At 41.9% G+C, this 27,978-nt stretch overlaps 1 protein-coding gene across 3 annotated transcripts in view; it reads left to right on the forward strand.

Annotated features, from left to right (window-relative positions):
* ZRANB1 (zinc finger RANBP2-type containing 1) overlaps positions 1-26,264 on the forward strand; it is a 110,519-nt gene extending 84,255 nt beyond the window's left edge. For 2 of the 3 annotated variants that reach the window (XM_067533419.1, XM_067533418.1), the window contains exons 8-11: positions 1,044-1,164; positions 5,529-5,658; positions 20,987-21,216; positions 22,257-26,264. In XM_067533419.1, the coding sequence (XP_067389520.1) occupies positions 1,044-1,164; positions 5,529-5,658; positions 20,987-21,216; positions 22,257-22,475 (700 nt within the window). In that variant the 3' untranslated portion in view covers positions 22,476-26,264. Of the gene's footprint in view, positions 1-1,043; positions 1,165-5,528; positions 5,659-5,844; positions 7,234-20,986; positions 21,217-22,256 lie in introns of those variants that run through there. The other variant, XM_067533420.1, reaches the window with a different exon arrangement.
* Positions 26,265-27,978: the final 1,714 nt, after the last annotated feature.

Consider the following 27,978-nt stretch of genomic DNA (forward strand, 5'->3'; position numbering starts at 1 on the left):
TTTGAATTAGAGACATATCTACATTACTTGTGTTCTAAACCAATTCACCTGAAAGAAAAAACATCTGCATTCTTCAGATGAGAGAAGAGTAATGAATTGCTCCTTAAACAGAACATTAAATTTACATGAAATTGAATGCCTTGTTTGTTCCCCATGGAATAACATTTAAAAAAAAAAAAGGCAGTACGGCTCCAAAATAAGCTCTGCAACATGTATCATATTGGCCATTAGAAGCCTTGCATCAGTTACGATAAATGCCTCCTGTGAGCATTTGATCCCATTCAGTCAGATCTCAAGTGGCTTCTTAGGCAGGGATTATCAGCCTTGTACCAGCTAATTTGCAGACTGGTTCTTGCATCATTTCCTTTAATTCATAAAAAAATACAAGATAGTTATTTCTCTTTATGGATAATCTTTTGTCAAAGTTTACTGTTGAGCAATCCCAGTAGTTCTTCCGTATCAGTGGAAAGTATTACGAGATGCGGATAACTTGTTGCATTAGTGTCAGTTGGTCTTCTTATAGCATTATACGTTTGCCAATTGAAAGGACTCTTTATGTTGTGTATTTTCTTAGACAAGTGCATAAAATAGCACAGTTTAGTTAATTGTCTGCTAAGGAAACTTGTTTGTGTACAGTAGTCACATATGTGATAACAAAACGTTAACTGAGTTACTTCCTTTTCAAGATCAACAGAATCAATCCTATACAAATTCTGAATTAGTTGAGGATGTTAGGAGAACTATTTACAGGTAATCAACAGATGGTCTGCCTCCTTGGGATTTGGAGTTCTGTTTTTTCAGACGCACAGTCTATTTCTGCCCAATGGAAATTGCCAGCATGAAAGATTTTAGATTTAAAGTTTTACAAGATTTCTTTTAAAACTGTTTTTGCAAGATGGAAATAGGAAACACATTGTTCTTTCATAAATGTTGCCTCTTAAGCTCTAGAATGAATATTGCCATTAGCTGTATGACTCAGTAGTTTGATTTGAGAGTAAGTATCTTATTTGTTTTACCTCTTGTCTTGCTGCCCATTGTTCTAGGTTTTATACCCGTTGGAAAGAGTGGGAGTCATGGTACTCCCAAAGCTTTGGTTTACATTTCTCACTGCGAGAGGAACAGTGGCAGGAAGATTGGGCATTTATACTCTCTCTTGCTAGTCAGGTAAGAACATTTTTCTTTGAAATCTTACTCTAGGAAAGGATGTCTAGTCCTTCTGAAGAGCAATTTCATAAACTTGCATTATTCTTGCTCTGGCTCAGAGTTTTTTGTTAAGGAAAACCATTTTTCTTCTTCGAGTGATTGCTCATGTCCATTCCACTATAGGTGTGTGCACGCCTCCGTGCACGGCTACCGGAACTTTTTTCCCCTTAGCAGATCCTGTAGGGCCGGCTCTGGTGCCCCCTGGAGTCCCGCGCACATGCCGCGGTATATGAGGCACTGCCGGACCTACGCCCCCTCAGTTCCTTATTTTCACCCATGGCAGTTACTGGAGCTGCCTGCACTTCCATTGCAAGCGCTTTATTCCCCGTGTTTAAACCTTAAAACTAGGATTTTTTGTGTTGATTAGTTAGTTAGCAGAGATTAGTTAGTTAGGTGGGGTGGAGCACCGATCTGCACCTAGGTCGGATCAGAGACCTACTGCCAGAGCCAGTGTCTCCAGCCGGGGAGCCCCTTGGTGCCTACCGGCACCGTCGACTTCAGTGGCTGAAGGGCGGCAAGAGCCTTGTTGGCCTTGCATACGCTGTCGCTACCCTAACCTCCACAAGAGAGAAGGGGCTGGCGTTAAGGGGAAGCCCGCGTTGGAACCCCCTGAATGGCTCAGGAGATCCCTGGTATGGGGAGGAAGATCTCCTTCAGACCAGTTTCCTAGGGTAGAGCAAGAACACTCCCCCTAGAAGTCATCCCAGGTCGTGGTCGCTGGACCGACCTGCATTGAGGTGGAGAGCAAAGTCGCCCGCCCGACACCGGTCTTGACCCCCTGGCACCAAAGAGTTGCCAGCAAGTACGCGGCGCTGATTCTGGTCATCGGAGACAGCCTCGCTACCGAGGAACCGGGCGGTGCAGAACCCAGATGCCGGAGATGGACTCGGAACTGAGGAGTTTGCTGGGCAGTGCAGAACCTGGTAGCCGGAGACAGGCTAGGCACTGAGGAGTTTGCCCCCCACGCCGAGACAACAGTGAACCCCCGGATGCCAGAGGCAGCCTCGGTACCGAGGTCTTGCCCCTTACCGAGGCTTTGCCAACTCGGATGCTGGAGACGGACTCAGCACCAAGGAGGTTGCCCTGCACTGAGGCAAGCCCGGATGCTGGAGATAGCCTTGGCACGGAGGTTTCGCCCCCATACCGAGGCTGTGCCAAACTTGGTGGCCGGAGACAGACTCAGCACTAAGGAGGTCGCCCTGCACCGAGGCCGGGTAGAGCTGGATTTGAGGACGGTGACAGACCTATGTTTTCGCACAAATACCAAACAAGAGGCTCAAGTCTTGCATGGTCCCTCCAGCTCCAGTAGTGGGAACAAGAGCACTGCATGCCACCTTGGATGTCAGGGAAGCATATCCTCAAAGGTTCCTCCACTTCATAAGGGTGACTCCCTCTAACGATTTATGTCTTACTCCGTGGTCTGTTACTTGGCCGATGATGTTTACTGAAGGCCTGGCAGGGGTAGCTGCGCGCTTGACAGGGCTTGGTCCTCCCAGACAAGCCTAGATCCCAAGCCCGGAGCAGGGTGAGCTAGTCAGCCATCTCTTGCGACTGGTGGGGTCCTGCTGGTAAACGCACAAAGCTCGCGTTAACTCAGGTGCAGCCTGCGGAATGCATGGGCATGACTGGTTGCTTCCCGGACCAGACCTTCTTGCCCCAACCCTGCTGTGGGACAGACTTCCTCAGGATAGGCCACATGCACAAATGCCCTACGACAACAGCCAAAGGTTGCCGGCAGCGGATAGAGCATAGGGTGGCCTGCACCTATGCCATGAGGATAGCTAGCCTGACGCTTAGGCCGCTTCAGTCACGGCCCTGGGATACAGTCTGAGCAGGCAGCTCATACACCGAGGGGCTACGATCCCCTCTCCTCCCCTCCCCCCAAATAAATAATAATAACCCGCCAGCAGTGAGCCCTAGTCTCCTGAGTCTGGTGAACGACTCCTTGGTATGTGTGAAGAGGCATTTCGTTCAAGGAACAAGCTCCTTCAGTTACCCTGCTAGCAGCCACCTCGAGCAAAGAGAACAGTGCCGTATCAGTGCTCACCTCAGCTTACAAGGTGTCTGGCCAAGGAAGGACAAGCATCGGCACACCGATGAGAAGACCCGCGAAATTCTTGCAGGGCTTGCGGAAGGTCCCTTCGCTTTATTGGTAGCAGGGAGGTACAGGTGCTGTCAGTCAGTGTAGCAACCATGTACTACACAGACAAGCGGCGTGAGCCCATTCATCAGCCTTATGAAGGGAACCTATCGGTCCTTGGGACCTGACAGTGATCACCTCCCAGGGATGAGGAACAGCAAGGCGGACAGAGTCAGGTGGTCGCTCTTCCTCACCACAAGAGCACCCACGACTGTCTGGAGGGGGGTTTCCCTGGGATCTTAACCTGGTCCTTCCCGTCCCACGCCACTCCCCTCTCCCCTCTCCCCCGAACTCAGGGCATCATGCCCTCTACTCTAGCCTTCTGGGAAGGGGGCCTCCCTGGAGGTAATTACATCAGCAAGAAAGGTCTCCAGGATCAGGGCGCTGGCCGCAGAGCTCCTCCCTCATACTGTAGTCTATAAGATAAGGTTCAGTGTGACCGCACCAGGCCCCCCGGCCCAAAGTGGTTGCCTGGGCTCATTGGACCAATCATTCTCCCCAGGTTTTCCCGAACCACACGGTTCGGAGGAGAGCAGAAGGCAGCACTCGCTAAAACGCGAGTGGAGCCCTGGCTTCTACATCAGAGGTACGAAGCCATTCCAGAGAGCAATGCAGCTCTTCCTCGCAGCTTCCGACCAGATGAAAGTTTCACTGGTCTCCAGCCGCCACAATTTCCTTGTGAATAATTTCCTGCATCACATTCGGCCACGGGCAAGTGAAGGTACCGCTTCCGGATGCCACAGCTCACCCAACAGAGCTCAAGCTCCATCCACAGCCTTCCAAGTGGAAATGCTAGGGCGGGGCATCTGTCCAAGGCACGGGAAGTAGTGGGTTTCGGCAGAGCTGGGCTGCAGGCAGCTCACCGCTAAGGCAGCTCATCGCTAACTCCAGCCCACCTCCAAGGTACTGCTTGTTAGTCACCTATAGTGGAATGGACATGAGCAATCACTTGAAGAAGAAAACAAGGTTACTTACCAGTAACTGATGTTCTTCGAGATGTGTTGCTCATGTCCATTCCACAACCCACCTCCCGTCCCCGCCACTGGAGTTGGTGGAAAGAAGGGACTGAGGGGGTGTAGGGCCGGCAGTGCCTCATATACCGCGGCATGTGCGTGAGACTCCAGGGGGCACCAGAGCCGGCCCTACGGGATCTGCTAAGGGGGAAAAAAGTTCCGGGAGCCGTGCACTGAGGTGTGGACACACCTATAGTGGAATGGACATGAGCAACACATCTTGAAGAACATCAGTTACTGGTAAGTAACCTTGTTTTCTCACACCAGAAATCTCAAAGTATTAAGGATAAGCTCTTCTCTCCAAAAATAAACTGTGAAATCGAATTTGAAAATTGAGTTTATAATTTCTGAGTTTACTAGTAGCATCAACAGTTTTGTTGAAAGGTTATTTTTCTTACGTGGCTTGCAGGAAGAAGCTTCTAGGAAATGGTGCACCACTTTCTGTTTTAATGCCCTGCCTCCTTCCCCATACACCTTACATGATCATAGAGAATGAATGTCTACAAACTTTTTGTGAGCATGAACCACTAGAACACTGGCAAACTGTTAAGAGATTGCATTTCAAAATCCAGTGCGCATGTACCAAGTGCATTTTTAAACCTCTACAGCTGTATTTTCAGACTCTCTAAATGGCACATCTACAACCTAGAGACTGTCTCCCTTTCAGATTTCCATCATCTGCTAATGTGCAAAAACAGCTAAAATTGACATTTCCCCCCATTATTGAAAAAAGTCTATTTGTTTTTACTTTCCTCAAATGGCTAACCTTTTTTGGCTCAAACTTTGCATAAAACTTCACACTTCAAAAGAAAACAAACCTGCTGTATTTTTTTAAAAAGGGGAAAAAAATAAGTAAAATAATAAAAATGAATACTTGTGCAACCTGTTATAGGTACATTCTCTCTGTAATGTTGAAGTGCTCTCAATATTACAAAATGTGTTTGGTCAATCACTTGAATATCCTAATTTTAGGTAGCTAAGCTTTCTGAAAGTGAATCATTCCAGAAAAATGTTTGTGTAAATGACAGCCATGATTTCAACAGAATTTTAGTTGGATGAAAATCTGGTTTTATGAAGTTTATCCAGAAGCTGCTTTGTCAATCAAGTTAAACTGAGGTAATGTTAGATCAAAGTTCTGTTTTGATTATTGTCTTACTTTTTCTTTGGTACAGCCTGGAGCAAGTTTGGAGCAGACACACATTTTTGTACTTGCACATATTCTTAGAAGACCAATTATAGTTTATGGAGTAAAGTATTATAAGAGTTTCCGGGGAGAAACTTTAGGATATACCCGTTTTCAAGGTAAGCTTTAACATCTAATTATAATTTGTACTTCTTTAAAAATGGGTTTTAAAGGAAGTTGAAAGCACTTGATATAAGATTCTAGTGGAAGGGGAGGTGGAGTGACTTTGTATAAAGTAGCTGTTGTTTTAAGACACTAGTTCTTATAAATCTGTGTTTAAACCAGTATTTTATTCCTTGATATAGGGAGGCTGATTATAAAAGTACAAGACTTTCTGGCAGCCGACATATTGGGTCAATCAGAGTGAAAGGATTAATGTTCTAAATGCCATTTAATACATTCTTTATTGACTTGTTAATTGCATCCAGTTTATTGAGGGTAACTATTATATTGTTTGGAGCCAGGAGAAATGTGTAGAATAATGAGAGTAGTGCTGCACTGTTGTAAAAAGTTATTTTCAGGAGTGCAGCTTATCCCTATTTCAAACAGAAAGTCCGTCTGCATTTTGTTTGTATTCAGTGTTACTGTTGTAATACATGATGGATAATATGGTTATGTCAGAAACAATAGCGGAAACAATTACCATTAGATAATGGAAAACCACTTTCAGAAGATGGTTGCTTGAAGTACAAAACACTTCATATTTTTTAAATATTTGTAATTCACAAATGGTAAGGAGTAAATAATTTTGAATGAAATACTGTGAACCATAATTATATAGGTCAGCTTATTTCTAAGTGATTAGTTTCCCCTTTAAATTTAGCCAGTACAGAGCTCATCTCATTAGCATTTTATACTTTGTTTTTGTGCATCATCAGGAAATCCTGACTCCAGATGTTGTGGGGTTAATCGAAAAAGTCTGAGGGCTAGGAACTGTAATGAACATTGTTAGTGGTTCTGAACTGGGGTCTTTAGAAATGAACCTAATCATGACAAGATTATTTGAATTTTACTAAAATGGGTACATTGCCAAGGGCATTTTCCTGCTTTCTAGGCTCTTGTGGAGAGAGGAGTACCTTTTAACATCTTGCAACTTTTACAAAATTATTAAAGATGTTTTCTAACCTATGGCTTAATGAAAAGGCCAATAGAAATCTTTAGGAATTGATCATATTCTGTTGATCTACTCAGAGCTACAGATTTTTGTTTTGTTTTGTTTATTATCAAACTGGAAAGAACAGTCCACAAAATAATCCATTCAACTATATCTTCATCTGTGGTACACGTGTAATATTATTATTCAGGACTTAGCACATGATTGGGGCTGCTAGGCATTATCACAATACAAATAATAAATTTTCAAGTGTTTGCCCATGTTGATTCCAAGTAGGGTGTGTGCATGCCACGTGCAGTCACTGGAAGGTTTTAACCCTACGGATAGCAGTAGGGGAGGCTCTGGAGCCAACTGGAGTTGTGACTTCATGGTGCCGTATATAGTGCCCTGCTGACCTCTCACCTCTTCAGTTCCTTCTTACCGTCTGTGGTAGTCGCTGGAACATTAATCTTTTCTTGCTCTGCAAGCGTTTTCCTAGTGGTTGTTTGAACTGATACCTGTAAATAGTCAAATAGTTTGACTTAGTTTGTAGTTTATATTTATAGTTGGTTTAGTTAGTTAGGACCCTGCCTATCAGGGTCTCCTTCCTGTCTCCAGGGCCAAAGCATGCCTTGTTTCCCTGGCTTTAAACCATGCAGGGCTTGCAAAAAGCCCATGTCCAGGAATAATCCCCATACCACTTGTCTAAAGTGCCTTGGGAAACCCATCAGAGGGATCGCTGTAAGATCTGCAGGGGACAAAGAAGGAGAGGAGTCAGAGGTTGAAGTTCATTCTATTGGAGGCTGCTCTCCGACCACACTAAGTGCTGAGCCAACACCTAGTATGTCAGCTTCGGTGCGGAGTGCACTGGCAAGAGAGACTGCGCCGAGGAAGGACTATGTCTAGAGACCCCTTGGGTCCCCATGGATCACCGACACCGAGAGAGACCTCAGACACGGCACCGCTTGCAGTCCCGTTCTGCATAAGAAGCAGAGGAAGACGTATAAGGGATGCTCACCGATGCCCAAAACAATGAGAAGTAAGAACTCAAGCAGAGTGTGACTTGTGTCGGCCCACTCAGGTGCCATACCGTTGTCCATGGTACCATCGACACCAGCCCCAGGGAGGGGTACATGAAGTCTGGTGCCTTCAGACTCCCCAACCATGAAGACCTGTGAGGAGACTCTGCAGCTCTCCTCCATACTGAAGGCTTTTGAAGTGGTCAGGGAGCTGATCGAGAACATGGTGCTGCTGTCCCCTCTCAGGCATGAGCATGCCCCAGATACCTGAACACTGGTTCTGAAAAAGCAGCTGGTGCCATCCCAGGGAAAGCCGGCTATGATGCCACATTCGCCATCTCCCCTGCATCGCTCCCCGGCACCACCGGGAACCGGACTGCTCTAGTTCCTATGAAGTGAGTTGTCTTTTGGGTTCTGACTCTGAAGTGGTTTCCTACTCTTCTAGAAGAAGCCGTTGTTGATACTGGACACTTAAGCTATGTCTACACTGCAGCACTAATTCGAATTAGCTTAATTCGAATTTCAGAAAGTGATTTATAGAAAGTGCTACAGACTGTCCACACTACAGTGTTTGTGCTGGTTTCTTGCGTCCACACTAGCCAGCCTTAATTCGAATTAGAAAGCAGTGCAATGTGGGAAGCTATCCCACCGTGTAACTAACCACGGAGGCTGTTGTGATGAGTATCATCATCCCAGGATGCAACGCTGCTTCCCCCACCCCCTTCCCCCCCACCCCCAAACAAACAGGAAAAGGATTTTCATGCTGTTTTTTTACTCCCCTGATCGCCATTGCTGCAGGCACATGGAGCCAGTTGAACTATGCTCTCGTTTTGACTGTGACAAATACATCGCAGTTTATCCTGGATTACTTTAGAACTGTTTGCTGTTTGCCTTTTATGCTCCCCCCACCACCCCCTGTATATTGCTTGCCTTTGATTTTTCCCTCCACCAAACCAACCCCCCCACCTGTATGCAGTTTGCCTTTTATGCTCCCCCTACCCCCTGTATATTGCTTGCCTTTGGTTTTGATTCTACAGGTGTCTGTAGAATGTAAGATAAATAACAATGGAGTCAGTTAGTATATTAATACAGTGATACAAATGTTTCCATTTCACTGATGGAAAGCATGATATAATGTATCCACATGTAGCACTGAATAAACTCTTAAGAAAGTATCAATTTACATGATTGGCCACTGAAACAATGTAGCAAAGAATTTCCTCTCACTGCTGGCAATTAAAACGCATTCACCATGCGGGGAGGGGGGTGAATGGTGAAATCTTTCAAACCCTTAAAGGGACAAATTGCAAAGGGCTTGCTGGGCAGTTAAAACGCATTCACCATGCGGGGGGGGGGAGGGGTGAAATTTTCAAACCCTTAAAGGGACAAACTGCAAAGGGCTTGTTGTGTGTGTGTGGTGGGGGGGGGTGATCGCAGCTTGGATTTTAAACCCATTCACCGCAGGAAATGAAGATTCAAATCTTCCCGGGGCTGCTTTGGGGGAGGGTACTGAAATGGGGCATCATGAGATACAATCTGGAGGCCAATTAATTCGAATTAAGTCCCATTGCGTCCACACTCACACTAATGCGAATTAACTGATGCGCTTCAGGCACTAATCCACTTGCAGAGGTGGTTTTATTAATTTGATTTTAAAGGCTCCTTAATTCAAATTAACAATGCACAAGTGTAGATGCGGGAGTAATTAATTCGAATTAAGGGACTTTATCTATAGATATACTAGTTGAATATAAAACCTAAAATTAGCTACAGTATATCATACTCACTAAGCCTGGAGAACTAAGCAGTCACTCAGAAGGCTGTATACAGGAAGGGCTTTCTTCAGGGGCCCCGCCTGGGAGTCAGTGGCCTCTGGTCCGACCGGCAGCACCTCCCGCGGAGTCAGGTGTTGATGAAGTGTGCCCTGTTATCTAAATAGTGACTTCTTATACCCTTCCATAAACAATTTTTAACTAATTAACCTCTCTACTCATTATCATATATACTAAATACCTACATTGGGTTTTCTCCCTTAACTACATTCCATTCTCACCATAATAATTGGGGTAGTGAAAATAACATCTGGTGATAGGAGGGACAGTGTAAAAATATGCCCCTTGGCAATGAAAGTGTACCCCCAGACATACAATGATAACTTGTTGTTCCCGTCACTGTTATCTATGTGCAGCTGCAAGCATACATATTGTGTATTTTGTCTTATGTGCCATGGTATGCAGAAACTGACATCTGCAAGGTTACTCAGTAGTTCTATTCATCTCTGCCAGCTGGAAGATGTCATGATACAGGGGGTCAGAATAGCCAAGCAAGCAACTGACGCTATGCTAGGCCTGTAGGATAGTGGTCAAGCAATTCAAATTGTCCGGGGCCTCCAACAGCCGGCACAGGTCAGAGAGTCAGTACCAAAGGTTTGAGGCTGGTTAACCCTTCCCTATGCCTTGGCCACGGCAGTGGCAGATGCCAGCTCAGTGGCCCTTTTAGACCCCTTGGATATTCCACCAAGCTCAGGTTTGCAATTGAGATGCTCGCTATTGCTCGCCTCCAGGAGCAGACATCACCCATCTCAAGTGGGTGACGTGCTACCGTATGGTACTGGAACTGGCACTGAATACAGCACTGAGCCCAACATCGATGCTGGCACCATGTTTGAGGAACCGGCACCACGGAACCCTCTGGGAGCAGAAGGTCAAGAGACTGTCCCTGTCAGAGTGTTGTCATTTTGTCCTCAGATGAAGCCTTTAGTGGGGTCTTCAGTGGCATTGATTGCAAATGACAGCAGGGCTCATCAGGAGCTCTTGTGAAGAATGGCGCACAATTTGGTACTCTAGATTGAGATCTCCAACAGTGCAGACCCTATGGTAGACATTCTAGCCCCTGTGGGCCCATCCAGGATAGCAGTGCCACTAAGAAAGACTGTTCGTGACACAACAAAGTCATTATGGCAGACTCTTGCTTCTCTGCCTCCAACTGCAAAGAGGATAGAGAGAAAATATTTTGTACCTTCCAAGGACTATGAATATCTATATGTTTACCCCCCACCAGGGTCACTTATAGTTGCAGTGGCCAATAAGCATGTGAGGCAAGGTTAGCAAGGCCCCATGCCAAAGGCAAAGGATGCCAAAAAATTAGATCTCTTTGGTAGAAAGGTGTATTCTACTGAGGGGCTCCAAGTTCATATCTCAAACAAGCAGGTGACTTTGAGCAAATAGAATTTTAACTTTTGGTAGTCTGTCAAAATTCCTGGAGTCTATACCATCAGACTGCAGGGTGGAGTTCACAGCCCTAATAGAGGAAGACAAGGCAGTTGCAAAGGTCTCGCTTGAGGTGGCGCTGCATATGCCAGATGCTGCAGCTTGCACCATGTCATCAGCGGAAGTAATGTGTTGGAGCTCATGACTACAAGCCTCGGGCATCCCACATGAGGTCCAGCAGACAATCCAGGACCTTCTCTTCGAGGATCCAGTGCTGTTCTCTGAGCAGATAGACTTGAAGCTGCACAGCCTTAATGACTCTCTTGCTACTTTAAAGTCCTTAGGCCTCCATACTCCAGCGCCGCAGAGGAGGCATTTCAAACCTCAACATTCTACCAATCCCAACCCAGGCAGGAGTATAACCATAAGAGCCCCTCTCAACCTTCTACCAGCCAAGGCCCTGGACCAGTGAGGCAATCCTCTCACTCCAAACAGAACTTTTGAGGGTGTGCCCGAGGGTGGGGTACCAATTCAGATCCTTCACACCTGATTTTTTTTTTTTTTTTTTTGGACCAGCTATCACACTTCTACCATGCATGGGCCAAGATCATGTTGGATTGCTGGGTGCTACTCATGGTAGAACTGGAATATTCCCTTCAGTTCAGCTCTCCCTCTCACTCCCTACTCTCTTGTCCCTCTTTGAGGAGCCTTCTCACAAGCAACTTCTAATCCAAGAAATGCAGGAGCTTCTAAAGATAGGAGCGGTGAGGAGGCTCTTCAGGAGCTAAGGGGCAAAGGGTTTTACTCCCACTACTTCCTAATCCCCAAAGCCAAAGACAGTCTCAGGTTCTGGACCTACGAAACCTCAACACATTCATTAAGAAGTTGAGGTTCTGCATGGTCTCTTTAGCCCCAATTATTCCCTCCTTGGATCTGGGGGATTGGTATGCAGCCCTCGACTTGAAGGACGTGTACAGTCACGTGTCGATCATTCCAAGTCACAGAAGATTTCTCCGGTTCATAGTCAACCAGACCCACTACCAATTCATGGTACTTCCGTCTACTTTTTGTAGCCCCTCGAATGTTTACTAAGTGTATGGCGGTCGTTGCTGCATTCCTCAGGAAGTGGGAGGTACAAGTCTATCCGTGCCTCGACAACTGGTTGGTCAAAGATCGCACCAAGGCACAGGTGGAAGCAGATATACAATTGACATGGTCAACCTTTGCCAAGTTGGGCTTCTGGATAATGTGCAGAAGTTGACCTTGACTCCCACTCAGAGGATGGAGTTCATAGGGGCAGTGCTAGATTCAAACCAGGTCAGGGCTTTTCTTCCGGAATCTCAATTCTGGACTATATGCTCCATATCCATGTAAGAGAATGAGGGCAGTATGCTTGGTCTATGACCTTCCAAGCCCACTGGAAGGCAAATGCATATTGGCAAAGAAGGACAATAGAACAATGATGGTCTATATAAACAGAGTGGAGCATGCTCCTCTCGCCTGTGCCAGGAAGCTCTCAAACTGTGGGACTTCTGCATAGCCCACTCTATTAATCTCTGTGTCCTACCTGCCCAGTTCTCAGAATGAGTTGGCAGACCACCTCAGCAGGTCTTTCTCCAACCATGAGTGGTCTCTCCGCCCAGATGTGGATGACATCCCCCAACAGTGGGTGTTCCCCACATAGATTTGTTTGTGACAAGACGCAACAGGAAGTCCATGCAGTTCTGCTTGTTCCAGAATCCTCATCCCTTGGACAGGCCATCTGTTCTACGGGTTTCCACCTATCCTGCTCATTCACAAGGTCCTGCTGAAGGTCGGGAAGGAAAGGTCCTCCGTAATTCTGGTAGCCCTAACATGTCCGCGCCAACACTGGTACACCCTGCTCCTCAACCTCTCAGAGGAAACTCTGAGTCTGCCGCTGGTTCTGGACTTGATCACTCAGGACCACTGCTGCTTTCATCACCCCAATCTAGTCTCTCTCCACCTCATGGCGTGGAAGTTCCATGGCTGAACCCTCTGAAACAAGAGTGCTTCAGAACCAGTCCAAGAGGTCCTCCTTGGCAGCAGAAAACCTTCCACCAGGGTCATTTACCTAGCTAAGTGGAAGAGGTTCTCCATCTGGTCAACGCAGAAGGGTACTCTTCATGTGCTGTTTTCAATATCTTTAATCTTGGACTATCGGTTACATCTTAAACAGCCAGGGCTGTCAATGTTGTCGAGGTCCACCTGGATGCAATTTTGGCGTTTCATCCCTGGGTTGCAGGCTGTTTGGTCTTCTCCAGCCCCATGGTGGGGTGTTTTCTTAAAGGTCTAGACAGGTTACATCCTCAAACGTATCAGCTAATTCCCCAATGGGATCTCAACCTTGTACTGTCAAGACTGATGGCTGCTCCATTTGAACTTCTAGTGACACGCTTGCTTTTCTATCTATCCTGGAACGTAGCTTTTCTAGTGGCCATTACTTTGGCCAGGAGAGTCTCGGAATAAGCCTTCTTCTACGGTTTTCTTCAAAGATAAAGTTCAGCTATGGTGTCACAATTCCATTCAAATCAGTACATACTTCTTCTGGTTTTCTATCCAAAGCCACATGCCAACAGCTGAGAGCAGATGCTGTATTCTCTGGATGTTAGACAGGCTTTGGCTTTTTATATCGAGAAGACTGAACACTTTAGAAAAACAACGCAGCTCTTCGTAACAATAGCAGACAGGATGAAAGGCCTTCCAGTATCATAAAGAATCTCTTCATGGATCACATCGTGTATCCGGATGTGTTATGACCTGGTGAAAATACTCATCCCCAGTGCTGACAACTCACTCCACAAGGGCATAGGCATCCTCAGCAGTGTTCCTTGGTTAGATCCCGATACAAGATACTTGTAGAGCTGCGATGTGGTTGTCTATTCACACCTTTGTGGCACACTATACTGGCATATAACAAGCCAGAGACAGTTCTGCATTTTGAAGAGCGTGCTGCAATCCATAGGTCATTAAACTCCGACTCCTCCTATGGATCTGCTTGGGAGTCCTATACATGGAATTGACATGAGCAAGCACTTGAAGAAAAAACAGTTACTAACGGTGCCTACCCTTCTGTCAGAGCCAGTTGGCAAGAAGGAATTGAAGAGGCAGGGGTTGGCAGGGTCCTATATATGGTGCCATAAAGGCGCAACCCAGGGGCCTCCAGAGATGACCCTATGGATACCACTAGGGGAAAAAACCTTCCGGTGACTGTGCATACGGCACACACACACCTACTTGGAATGGACATGAGCAACACATCTTGAAGAATAACAGTTACTGAAGGTTAGTAACCGTTTTTTAGAATCCCTGGCTCCATGTATACCATGCTATTAGCAGTTATAATAATTCAGTTTATAACTAAACTGATGTACTTGTAATTTACATGCACTGAGGGAGTTTGTTCAGTGCATTTTATAAATTGGAGGGATTGATGGGAGGATCATCATTCAAATAATAGTTTCACATCAAAGTGGGAGGCATAAACTGAACTCTGGACTCCCACTTTTACTCCCCAGGCTTGTAAAACTAGAAGTTACAAAGGTATCTGCTGGGTAGCCTTGAGGACTAGTGGCATGCCTTGTCACTCCACAGCACCCCTCTCAGGTGATTTGTGCAGCAGCCTATAGGAACAGTTAAAGGAGTTATCCTCTGGGCTAGAGGTAAGATGCCATATTAAGGTAGCTAGAGAAGATGAAAGGGGGTAACAAAGAATAATAAGGTTGGAATAGCAGAGGAAATGGTAGCGTTTCTGGTATTTTGCTATTCTTAATTAAACATTGAACCATAAAGTTGGCATCTTGCCTTCAGCAGTAGCCATTTGTTTTGCAAGCACTTAACCAACAACTGTATTCTATACAGAGGTTGAGGCAGAGAGGGAGAATTCCTTCCTGACCCCTGTGTCTATATCTTATATTTTGAAGCATGAAATTAGATGACCCATATTTTAGTATGCATAACTACAAAAGATACTTCTAATCATCCTACAGTCTGTCTCTAACCATCTGCAGCAATGAATTCCACAAATTCTTGTCATTATGTGTGAATGACCTCTTGTTTATGTGGTATGAGTGATAAAATAGATGCTGACCATTTTGTTTTTTGTTTTTTTTTAACCTAACTTGTAATTGTGCATTCCTTGATCAATTTTCTATCTCTTCTGCTTGGCTTTCTGGGCAAAGAGTAGCTCAGCCACCATAGAATGAATGTAAATATGTTATTTTATTTAACCGTCTCTAATTCAATTTTGGTTAGACTATCATCTGTGGATATCCAGACATGACCATGCAATTTTTAAAAATAATACAATAGAATATATACAGTAGAATAATACAATAGAAGATAAGGGAACACATTCTGAAGTAAGCTCTTTTGTGTTTTGAGACTTAAGTCTTGGGTTTGTTGGCTTCCAGCATAGATATAGTTTTTGTGTCTTGCATCCTTTCTTTTTTGTAACTTATTTTGCTGACTACTCTGAGATTGTCCCAACTCAACCTGTATCTTTTACCAACTCATTATTTAACTGATAATCAGATCCATTTTATAAATCTTAATGCTAGCAGTTCTTGCTAACAGCATTTAACTTCTCATCTTTGAATGTTATGTGGTTTCTTGGTTTAAAAAAAATCATGCTGTGTAATCTCAGTAAACTCAACCAGTACTTGGAGACACTGAAACTGAGGTGTGTGTGTGTCCCTCGGTCACTACCTGGCTGGCAAAGTAGCTACATTGGTTTGGTATGTGGGAAAACTTGTTAATTGATTTACAAATAACTATTTTGAAACATCTGAGACAAAATTAGTTTGAGCTGAATATTTCTGGTAAACCATATATTTAGCATTTTAATTAGCTTTTATAGCACATTCTGGTATTTCATGGGTTAAAAATTTAGCACTGCCTTTCTATCTAGGGTATAACACAACTTTCACAGGACCGTACAAATTCTTAATCTGGAAGTGATGACCACCAATGCCTGGGTTGTCTTAATGTTCTGTATCCCACTGAAACCACTGCTTTAGTCCCACCATCATTCTTCTCCCCCATCTCTCTAACACACATCAAAATATTAAAAAGGGCTATAGTAATGGGAAGCAGGGGGCAAGCCATAGTCACTATTTATGACTATTTATGAAAAGTAACTAGAGTACGTCCTTAAATTCTATGCATTTTGCAATTCAGAAGTTCTGTGGCCATGGTTTTAGTTGGCAGATATCCTTTGGAGCACTTTCATCTTCAGTTCTAAAGCTGTTTCCTTAAAGCTTCTTGAGCTCTGAATTTTGCGAAACAGTTTAATCTAATTTACACTATCATTTTTGTCAAACTTGACTTGCAGGCTAGTTGTGGGGGCATGGATAGAAGACCGCTATTATTCCACATTCAAAACTAACGTGTTGAGATTTGTTTGAGAAGTGGCAATGATACCTGCAGTTCTCACTTAAGCAGTTGGAGTAGATACACCAACATAATTTTTAAAAATCATGCAAAGAAATGGCACAATAATTGCATAGGTACCAACAAGGTACAACATAGGTAACAAGTATGGAGCACTAGGCATGCAGTTGGTGCTATGTAAGATATAAAACAATCTCTTAAGAAAGCGATTTGATACAAACTGTTCCTTTGGAGTTTAGTTTTATTAACAGGTTGAAGAATAGCTGGGTGGGAGCCTATCTTTAAAAAAAAAAATAAAAAAAAAATGAATACATACAGAACTGTTTTAAGGTTGTGATGTAACAGACTCAGTCAAGGTTAACACTCCACCGTTTCAGTGAATCCTTAAGATTTTGTCATATAAAACCTTGCCAATTTTATAATCCTTTGAAAAGTTGCACCCTATCTAACCTCTTTTAAAACACTTAATTTAGCAACTACAGTACTCTTTATACTGAATTCTGGTTTTAGTGGGTCCTTCTTTCTCCCCAGTTAATATCAAGATCTGGAAGGAGCATAGCAATATCCTAAGGGTAAAAGGAAAGCACACAGGTTCTTGTCTACTATGCAAGATCACAGTATAATCAAGGCCTCATGTAACACTTCAGTTCCGAATTGTGCAGCACTGACTCTCCCAGTCTCCTCCTTTCTGCTTCCTCAAGCCCATTAAATAAGTACAACATACCTTGTGTTTTTTCATTTTAGTATTTCCACTTATTTTATTTTGCCTCACATGTAGATCTTCATTGTACTGCAGATGTTGGTATTGACAACCGGTATCTGAATTATAGACGTTGTTGGGGAAGGGGGCCCACTTGGGAAAGCTGGAGGTTTTGACAGCTTAGTAGGGGTGCCATTTCAGACTTTTGACACCCAGGAAGGTGTGAGAGGTGATCTTGGCTTGTGGTATCAAGGAGGTAGTTGATGGTTTCTGTACGGGGAGGAGATGCATCTCCTTTTTCCTTCCCCCTTGTGGGTAGAGGTAACTTAAAATTGAGCAGAGTGGAATTTGAATTGCATATTCTTCACCCTAGGTAAACCCTTAACTATAGCAATTAACTGTCCCACAGCATCTTGCCCAAGTATCTGCCATTACGGTCTACAACATTGGGTAATCACATTGGTGTTCTATTTCTCCGGACCTAGAATGAACAGCACAGTTAAATAGTTAATATTGACATTTTAAATAGTCATTAGATTTTGTTTGCGTTCCATTGAGATGAATGGGGTCAGCTCCACTTCTGAGCTATTGTTTCTGATTCAGGCAGACATCACTGTGTCAATTAAGAAACTGTTTTTAAAATGAAAATTTAGATTCTTAATGCAAGTTGGGGGAAGGGGGGGGGGGGGATTTAAAAATCTGTAATTGTGCAGTAATTTCTATGGCCACTTAATCACCCTAGACACTGGGTCTCACTGTACTGAAGAGACTCCTTCATCCTGTCTCTTTTCTGTAAGGTGGAGTAGTGGAGAATTGACTGCTAATTAAAGTTGCATATGAAGTCAGGAGGAGGAATTTTGGGGCAGGTTGCCACTTTCTATGCTGAGGTCTTGTCTACACTCAGGAATAAGCTGCAAGTTAGCAATGGTGACCAGCAGTCTGTGTACAAGCACTGTTGATCAGAGATATGGAAAAGGTCATATGGGGTGTTGGACTGTTAATTAAGTTAATAATAGTGGAAGTATATAAATGGACTTGGGCTTCCCTAGTCTTTTGCTGGCTGCCCTATGGTGGAATTAGATTTTTCTGCCAAGGAGAAAGAAGAATTTGGTTTTCATACTAGTAGTTTGGCCATCAGTCTGAGGAAATAGAGTTGGATTAAGACTTCCATCTTTCCTAGTAGCTTACCAGTGCCTCCACTTCTTGTGGTGGCAGTGGTATCAACCGCAACCACCGTGTGCACTTTTCATTTGGTTTAGTATGTGTTGGCCACTCTGAATTTCCTCCCATTTTCTTGCCAGCTGCTAACATTAGGAGTATTTTCTAGCTGCTTTGTTGGAGCCTAGGAGATTCAGAGAAGAGGAGCCGGCAATATGTTGGCAGCTGCTGCTGTTTCCTTCCCCTGCCTCATTCTCAGGCTACCATCCACCCCATTAGATGCTGGGGCCTTGTGAAGGATCCTACATTTGCTGGATGTTTGGATGAGGTTAATGGATTGGGGATTCTTTTCACTGGGTGACAGCTGTGGAAGTCTATAGGCAGCAGCTGATTATGTGCTCCTGGTACTTCCCTCCTGTAGCTTTCTCACCACTGGTCCCCTCACAGACCCTGTCATCAGTAATGTGAGAGCAGGTCCCCATGAAATCCTAAATTTGACCGAAAAGTTAACTGCCAAACTTTTAGTGGGAGGAGGTGGGGCTGGGGAGGACCTAAACACTTCTATGGGAGATGAGAACAGCCTTTTAATATTTTTCATTTTATTTCTGATGGAAGACTTGGGTCAAATCATAATGTTGCATGTCTGAAATATCCTGTTTTTGATATGGGATAAAGACAGAGACAACAGAATGTCATTGCTTTTGTTGTTTTGTCTTATAATTTTCATGTTACTTAATTTCCAATTTTCATAGAAACTAAATTGTAATTAGCATCTTTTGAAGTGGAAGCACTCAAAATCTAATAAATTAGTTTCCAATTAATGCTTCATGAGTTTGGGACTTCAGTAAAGCAAATATTGAGATTAAAAATATATGAAGTCATTTGCCTAAATACTCATGCAGAATTAATTTCCAGGAATAGCAGATTTTCCATTACATTTGACTGTCAACATGTATCTTCAGTGTCGTTTTGCACCACTTATTTCTTTGCATAAATATTTTGCTGTCTAAAGCTATGTAGGGTTTTTGTAACTCATCCTCATTGTGCATCTTTCTACAAATCAAGTTAATCAAATGTAAAGTTGACCATTGTTTAAAGTTCAAAAATTTAATTTTAACAAAATGTTAAAGGGACACTCAATTTGGAGTTGGCCCCAAATTTAGATGTAGTAGTAACATATATATATATATATATATAAGGACAAAGCCCTGGCTGCGATGATTTAGTTGGGGTTGGTCCTGCTTTGAGCAGGGGGTTGGACTAGATGACCACCTGAGGTCTCTTTCCACCCTAATCTTCTATGATTCTGTGATTCAATGATATTATGTGTAAGATTAAATCTAATAGAAACATTTAAAAGAAAATTGAAATAATCTTATGCTTCCCTGTTATATTTGTCATCCAAACATGGCCAGTTCTGAGTACCTGGAAGTGCGTGTAAAAATATGCAGACTAGTTCATTGATTTTCATTGTACGCAAGTATTTAGTGTTCCTTTGCTGCATTGCCCTTCAGTGCTTCAGTGTTCCATGAATGTTGTAGGAGCAAAGATATGGCTCGTATTTTGTTGCAGCCATAGCTGCTTAATACGCTGAAGGCAGCTACACTGTGAAAAGTTGCTGTGCTACATATGAACTTGGTTTACGCACAGCTATTGATAAACTGTCACAAGGTAAGGCATGCTTTTGCTTGAGTAGTTTTGTAGGCGTGTACACATCAAGAATTACTCGTGTGTCTAGAAGGAAAAGTCCCAGCAGTGAAATTTACTCATTTTATTTCTGCAAGTGGAATGTGAAACTAGTTGCTGTTAGGGTTTTTTGGCCAACAGTTAGTCTCTAGGTTTCAATTAGTCTGTTTTCATCTAAGCAAATAGCATGATTTTTTTGGTGTTTCTCTGATAATTTGATAGAAAGAATTGATGCAGCCCATTAATACACAGTGCCTATGAAGGCTGTCTGGCCAAACAGAGAAAGTTTGCCATGTAGTTCAGTACTGCGTAATCCTGTGATGTGATAAGATTCTTTTAATAAGACCTTCTGAAAACATACGGCAAAAATTTTGGTGGTTTAAGAAAATAATGAAAACACAAGTGTAGTTTTATTCTCTTATGCTGTGGAATGTTTTGTCATGTTTTAAGGGGTTACCAAATATAAAATCTTATTACTGCTCTATTATTTACTGGTGTTGCTTATTGTACTGTAAAGGGCAATAGAATTGCGATACTGTCTGAAATTGAAAGGTCATCTATGTATAAACTTGTACTATAATGGATTAGAGCAGGGGTTCTCAACCGGTGGTACGCGTACCACTAGTGGTATGCGGAAGCCGGCTTGGTGGTACGCGAGGCAAACCGCGCCACCGATTCCGCCGCCGAATCCCCACCTCCCCACCGCCGAGAAACCCTGCTTTCGCCGATCGCCCCGAAAATGGGCAAATGGCTGTAGGGTTTCGGCGGAGGGCATTGATTGAAAGTGCTCACTGCGCTCATTTTCCGAGTAGTACTCTGGCCAGGTACAGTCAGGTGAAGCGGTACTCGACCTGACTCTACCTGACCGGAGTGGTACTCGGGGGGAAAAAAGGTTGAGAACCGCTGGATTAGAGTACATATATTGCAGTCTCATGCTAACCCAGTAATGGTTGACTATACTGGAAAGCCTGAGCCATTTTAACTTCGGCCAGGTACATTGTGGTTGAGTGTTTATGTCCATAATGTATTAATATTCAGCTAACAGAAGTATCTTGGAACCTTCCTCTCCCCCTATCTGCCACCGTCCCCCCACCCCCTCACACAAAATCATTTTAATGTAAAAGAGGGCTCCAGTTCCAGTTCTGTCTTATCCCTTTTTCCTTTTATTTCTAGGTGTGTATTTGCCTTTGTTATGGGAACAGAGTTTTTGTTGGAAAAGTCCTATTGCTCTGGGCTATACAAGGGGCCATTTCTCTGCGCTGGTTGCCATGGAGAATGATGGTTATGGCAATCGAGGTGCTGGTGCTAACTTGAACACTGATGATGATGTTACCATTACTTTTTTACCATTGGTCGATAGTGAGAGGAAATTACTGCATATTCACTTCCTCTCTGCTCAAGAGGTAAGAAATATTTATGTGGCTGATAGCTTTTTCCACACTTATTTGTAAGTACAGGAGGTCTCTTTTGCAGTCTGACATGTTGCAGTTTTAAATACACCCAAGCTTTTTTGCTTCTGCTCTCTTCCCAATAATTTGAGTCAGTTCAAAAGGATGCTTTGCATACCTTTGAAGTCTGTTTAGTTTCTTACAAGTTGAAGGTAAGTGTATTGAATGTGTAAATACAAATGCAATAACCGTGAAATGGACCCACATATAGGCACCCAGTGAACTAAAATAGAATACGCACCCAGTAAACTACAAATTTAAATTCAGCCCTGGTGTGAGTACAACTTATTTATTGGCCAATAGGCTCTAAGAGAGAGAGTATAATATACATCTTTGCTCTAATTTAGCTATACTGGTTTGCTGATACTGACAGGGAACCACTGTAGCTAAGTGTAAAGCCATATTTGAGGATTTTGAGATAAAAAATGGCCATGGATCCTTATCCACAGAAGTCAGTATGTAGAGAAAGGAGAAGTAGTATATAATCTTAGTTCTAAAAGGGACTATTAAGTGGCAAGATGTACCTTTTGAACAATGTCTTCAAGAAGAGGAGTTTAGAGTCCAGTATTACTAAAATTGTAAGGATTGCTTTGCCATGTATAAGCACATTGTCAGACCCATTAGTTTTAGAATGGTCTGCTGTATCTGTACAGTCTGTTACATACAAATATTTGCACTGCACTAAAGTTCATGTTGAAATGGATTTTTGAAAGATTAGGAAGGAGGGGGGAACTGGCAAGTACAGTTCAGTGTAATAACTCATGTAACAATTAAAAAAACTGTAAAACGTGAGTGTGCACTTAGATTAAACTTTCAAAAAAGAGAAGCCAAAGAAACTGATAAATATTATGAAATGTTACTTCCCACTAATTGCATTTCAATAGAGCAGTATTCCTGCTTCAGCTCAGATGTCACAGAATATACCACAGGTTGTTTCCTGAAAGCTGTCAGCAATCTTGAAACCTTCATTCTGAGTCTGTTTTCTGTCCCCAAAGATAGGTAATGAGGAGCAGCAAGAAAAGCTGCTCAGAGAGTGGCTAGACTGCTGTGTGACAGAGGGTGGAGTCCTTGTTGCTATGCAGAAAAGCTCTCGGCGGCGCAATCATCCCCTGGTCACGCAAATGGTAGAGAAGTGGCTTGACCGCTACCGACAGATTCGGCCTTGTACGTCCCTTTCTGATGGTGAGGAAGATGAAGATGATGATGATGAATGATGAAATAAAAATGAAGTAACAATGCATAGTGTCTGATGACCCTGAAGTTAGAGTTGTACTCTAGCAGTTTGTTATGGATTGACTTAAATCTAGCAGAAACGTGCTGCAAAGGATTTTTCTTACCAACATGGGGAGAGTATAGAGGTTCATATGCTGTGTGAGGAGAGCTAAGTTGGTTGGACTCCAGTTTGTAAAAAACAAAACAAAACAAAAACAAAAAACTAATTTTATTATCAAGACAAAACATTTTGTTTCTTTCCAGTTGTAAATCTGTCTATAAACGTATCGCATGTGGTTGTGTGAGAAGTTGTGTAATAGGAAAAAAGTATACCAGCATCTTAAAATTATTGAGAAATTTCTTTCAAATAAGGGCACTTACGAAAGCACATGTTAGATGGATATTTGTTCCTTTTGAGATTTACTTTTACAGTAGAACTTGGTATTCTACATTACTTTTTAAATGTTCTGACACATTTCCTCGAAAGGCCATTTTATGTGAAATCTCACTAGTGCCCAGGTCAGATGGGGAGGCTTTTGGTTTGCACAAACTATCCAGAGCAAGTCAGACATACAAACAAGTTCATTATTTTATTAATATTTTAGTTACTGTTGTGCCCGTTATAATAAAATCAAATCTTTAAGGAACAAACTGTGGAAGAAGAGCTAAATTTTTCATTGAGTGAACTTACATTTGTTTTCTGATAAATAGTCCTTTCTGCTGTCCATTAATATTTCACCTTGTAACATTTAAGAATAGTCTTTCTTCAGTATGCTTAAAATATTTATTCAGAAAAGTGACCTAAAATGTTTTATCCAGAGATTACATACTAAGGAATTTTGTGTGGAGTTGCTGATTCAAGCATGATTTGAGAATTTCATATAGTCCAAACCCAGTCTTGCTGTGATATGTACAGTGTCATTTTATCATTGAGTCTTTCACCTTAGTTAAACATTGCAAGTGAAAACTACCTTTTACAAGGGGCACTCCTCGATCATTACAATTTAGTGAGAACTCTTGGCAGTTTTAATATTTTTTTAAAAAACTTCATTCTAAGGTGGTTTTTTGAAAAGCACTGTATTATATATTTCTCTATGTAAACCTGGAAATTTCTTGCATGTTGACTGATGTGGCCATACTTAATATGTAAGGTTCCTAAAAGTGTAAGTCCAGAGTATATTCATCAGTAGAAAATTTATTATATGTGATAACTTCAGCCATGCAATTTGTAATGGCTAAAGTTCATCTTAAACCAAACTTGCTTAGAAACACTGAAGGTTAATGTCAGTGTTTTACATATACAGTGCAATTTAGATCATCTTTTTAATAAGCACTTTGAAAATATTGGTGTGGCTGATGGATAGGGACCTTTGCAGTAGATGACCTAGAATTTTGAAAGAAGACCCATAGTGCATATTTTTGTGTAGTTTAAGGCTATGGAAACACTAAAGAACTTGCTGCTTTTTCTTCCAAATGCTGCTTAGATGGTATTGAAATGTGCACAACTCCTAGATAATCTTGGTGACAAAACACCAAAAATATAGAAATAATGAAATATTGTATTAAGTTAGCAGTTTTCCCCTCTCAGATTTCATTGACATTTATTATGAAATGTGTCTTCATATTTTTGGCCATTAGGTCTCTTTTGATTGGTGCATGCACAGATTTTCAGGTAAAAGAACGCATGTTTCTTTGCAGTATATGTATGAACTGCCGGAGTGAAAATAGGAGAATCACAGATAATGAACAGGTTCCACCTTTAACATACAATCTTAATTTGTTTGCTTTCTAAATGCAGTAGTGAGGTAAATTGATACTTGTCCTCATTCTTTCAAGCTGTTATCTTACAGTGTGTGTACCATGACCAATGGGTAACTTAAATAAGTTAAGAGCTAATTATTCATTTCAGTATGCTATGTGAAGTGGTGGTGACAAAACACAAAAACAGCAGAAAAACACTTTGCTTCATTGACATACCTTCCCCCAAATGTCAGAATATTACTGCAAGTCAGAAGAAGCAAGGTTCAGATAACTTCCTTGTGAAATAGGTTTTTACTTTTATTTGTTATTCTGCCATTCTCCAACCAAATGGTTGCAAAAACAAGCCTTGTCTTGCCTCCAGCAATATAGGTGGACTGCACCCAAATTTGAGTGAGTTTGAAGAAATGAACATCTTTTTATTTTTAAAGAGATTTAATATCCGTTTACTATACAATCAATTACAGCTTTTGATTTAAAAAGCAAACCAAACCCCAGACTGTCTACTATCTATGCCTCACTTATGTTACAGATTGATGCTCCTGATACTTTTTGTAGAGTTTCCTTAATCATTACTGTTTTCTTCTAATCTGTAAAATGACATGTTCAGGCTAACAAGCCTCACTGTGTTTCCAAAAATCATGTGAGACTTTTAAAACAAAAATTCCTAGTTAAATGAGTTGGGGTTTATTTGCTGATACTGCACCTTACCCACTACAGTAGATGAAGGTGTAAGCAGTTGGCCTTTTCCCAGCATGATAGCCAGTGTACATTAATTGATGATCGCTCCACATTGACATACTTAAGATTTACAAACACTCACTTGTGTGGGTAAGTCCTGTATTGACTCAGCCTATATTAAATTTACTATTTGGCTTCTTACTGTTGAATGCTTACAGCAATGCATGCTTACATAGTATGTGGCTTTTCATTTCAAACTCTTGCCCCTCTGAATCTGGCAATTGTCCTGGACTATTAATGTATTCCTTAGTAGAATTTAATCCCTATGTTGCTTTTGTTTTAGTATGTTAAACAGAGACATGCTGAAATCAGGCAGAGTGCTGCTACAGCATAGTTTATGACCAGCATTACTAAATGTATTTCATACTCCATTAACAAAGTAGTATTGCTGTGCATTTTGAAGAATGCAGAATTCCTATTGTTGCTTAATTAACTGATTAAGGAGAAGTAACTTTTGTGAGCTTTACTGTATGAAGTGGTGACACTTTCTAAAAAAAAAATGCCAGGTTTATTGCCTTTGTTATGTATATGAACTGCTTCATGTTATCCTTGATTAATGGAAGGGCCTCCTGCTTTCCTTGCATTAGTACAAAAAAAGCAGTAAATTGGTTTGTTGGTAAAACAAATGGCGTAAGTCTTGAGCAGCAGCTACCTGGCATACATTTCTCTCCCCTTGCCTTGCATACTAACTTTTCAGTTTGAAAAAACTTGCAGTATGCTGCCGTCACATTGCTTTGAACCCAGTAATATGTCTTAAGTCAGGGTGGATACAGATTCTCCCCTTTTCCATATAACCTACTCCATGCATATTTTGTTGGTGTTTGCACTACAGATAGTTGAATCCCTCTGTACTGGCCACAACCCCAGAAGTACTCTGTTGTTTTAAAACTGAAGCCTGTTACTGTGATGCTTGCTTTGTCTGTAACATTTGGATTTTTTAAAATTCACCTTTTAGTTCTTGTTGAACTGTAAATCTTAATTGGAAACTATTGTCTAAGTTTGCTATGAATTGCATCTAGTCTTATAAGTACTGGGTGAAAGCATCAGCATCTACCATTCTCTGCAAGGTTTGTGCCAGGACTCTGATTTTTCCTGATTCAAAATCCACTGCTGGCAATGGATGCACTAGGAACCACTGGCACAAATGATTGTTTCATAGAACAATATTTACACCCATCTGAAATGGAACTGCTTATTATAAAAACCAAGGACAGTACCAACAAGTTACGTTTAAAATAGTCACTTTAAAGCTTGACAACCTGAATTAAATGTTTTCTCTTGTTTTACCTTCATTTTCATGTTTCCCAAATGTCCTCTCTCTAGCTAACCTGTTTTATTCTCCTGGTTTCTTTATGCTGGTGTTTATGGATAATCATTCATACTTGCTATGTTAGATCATTGACAAAAGGATAGTCATACACCTATGACATGTGACCTCTTTGTAACATGTTTGAAGCTGGTAACTAGTTTTGCATTTAATTTAAAACAAAAAAATACAAAGTTTTGTAACTAGAAACTTCTTGCTTTCAACCTTTTTTCCCATGTCCAGATATTTGCCCCCACCTAATGAAGTGGATGCATGGCATTCAGTTAATTCATTTTAAAAGGGTACAGTAGTAATACAAGGATGGCCCCTTCATGCGGTGAGATTTGAAGCTGCTAGAGCTTCTCATCCAGGCTTAAATTTGATTCTCCAGAAACTTGCTAACATTTTCTCTGTGTAGTGTAGATTTGAGTTAAAAAGTTGAACTGCCAAGGGCCAGCTGCTTCCTAAAGTGTTCATGATGTCATGTTTTTTAATATGCAGCTTAAATGAAAGTTGCACAGAATTTAAATATTAGCAAGGTATGTATCCAAAGTCATGGGATGGAAGGTACTGCAGGTGATTTTTCTCAGCTGCTTTTAATTCTAAAACATCTAACTAAACAGCAAGCTTCAGCTGAGTTATTCCAGCATTTCTAAATTATAAATATCTACAGGTGGAGTAGAAACCTGGAGCAGATCTTCAGCTGGGGTAAATGTCATAGAGCTATGCCAGTTTACACCAGCTGAAGATTTGCCCTACCTCAGTGAGAGTGGTGCAGTCATGAGGTCTCTTTCAAGGAGGTGGGTACTAATACTCAATTCACATTTATAGCTTACTTTTTCATTCTCAGAGGGTTTCTATTTTTAAGCATACTAAAATTGCATTGAGGGCTCTACATGTCAGAAATTACAGAAATTTTATCACTTTTTATTGAAAACTGCACTGAACGCTAAATGTCCACCTTTACAATAAACAAATACAATAACGGTAACACACTAAAACAAAACATACTTCTGATAGCCATTGTTCTTTCTGTTGGGGACAGTTAAGATTTTTTTGTCACAGAAACAGGAATGTACCCCCCCCCCCCATACAAAGGCTCAAAATAGGCCATCTTTTTAAACAAAAAGGCGATGATTCACAAAAGACTATGAATATAACATGTAACTAGTTGATACAAATCTAATAGGATTTGTTAAAATCTGTCACATCTAATAACACATTAAGTGTTCTTGTATAAAATATCATGTGAAGAAAAGAAGACTTTATCAATGTCTAAAAAAGTGGGTTTTGTTCATAGACAGTCTGACAAGTTACCATAAAAAGTGTTTCCTGAGACATAAGGAAATGCAACATTATTCTTCTTGAACCCTTTCCAGCTCAAGATGTTTGCACTCGATAAAATAGCTGCAGATTTAAAACTGAGAAAATATATTTGAGTACAAATAGTGTGTGAAACTTAATATATTTTTTTTTTTTTTTTGCATCGCTAGAGGGCATAACTGAACTTACAGCTACTTTATTCAGTGTATGGTCAGATGAGAGAAACATTTCTATTTTCATGGTTTAGGAGGGGGGCTATTGTAACTCTGACACTGACCTTCCCCATCCTAAGCTTCCTGGGCTGAATGGCTATAATTAAACTTTATCAAGAGAACTTCCAATATATTACTGGCCAGCTAGGACTGCAACAAGAAATT

This window comes from Emydura macquarii, unplaced genomic scaffold (assembly GCF_026122565.2).
Source record: "Emydura macquarii macquarii isolate MOO-44397 ecotype Brisbane River unplaced genomic scaffold, CSIRO-AGI_Emac_v2 contig_3343, whole genome shotgun sequence".
Taxonomy (NCBI): Eukaryota; Metazoa; Chordata; order Testudines; family Chelidae; genus Emydura; species Emydura macquarii.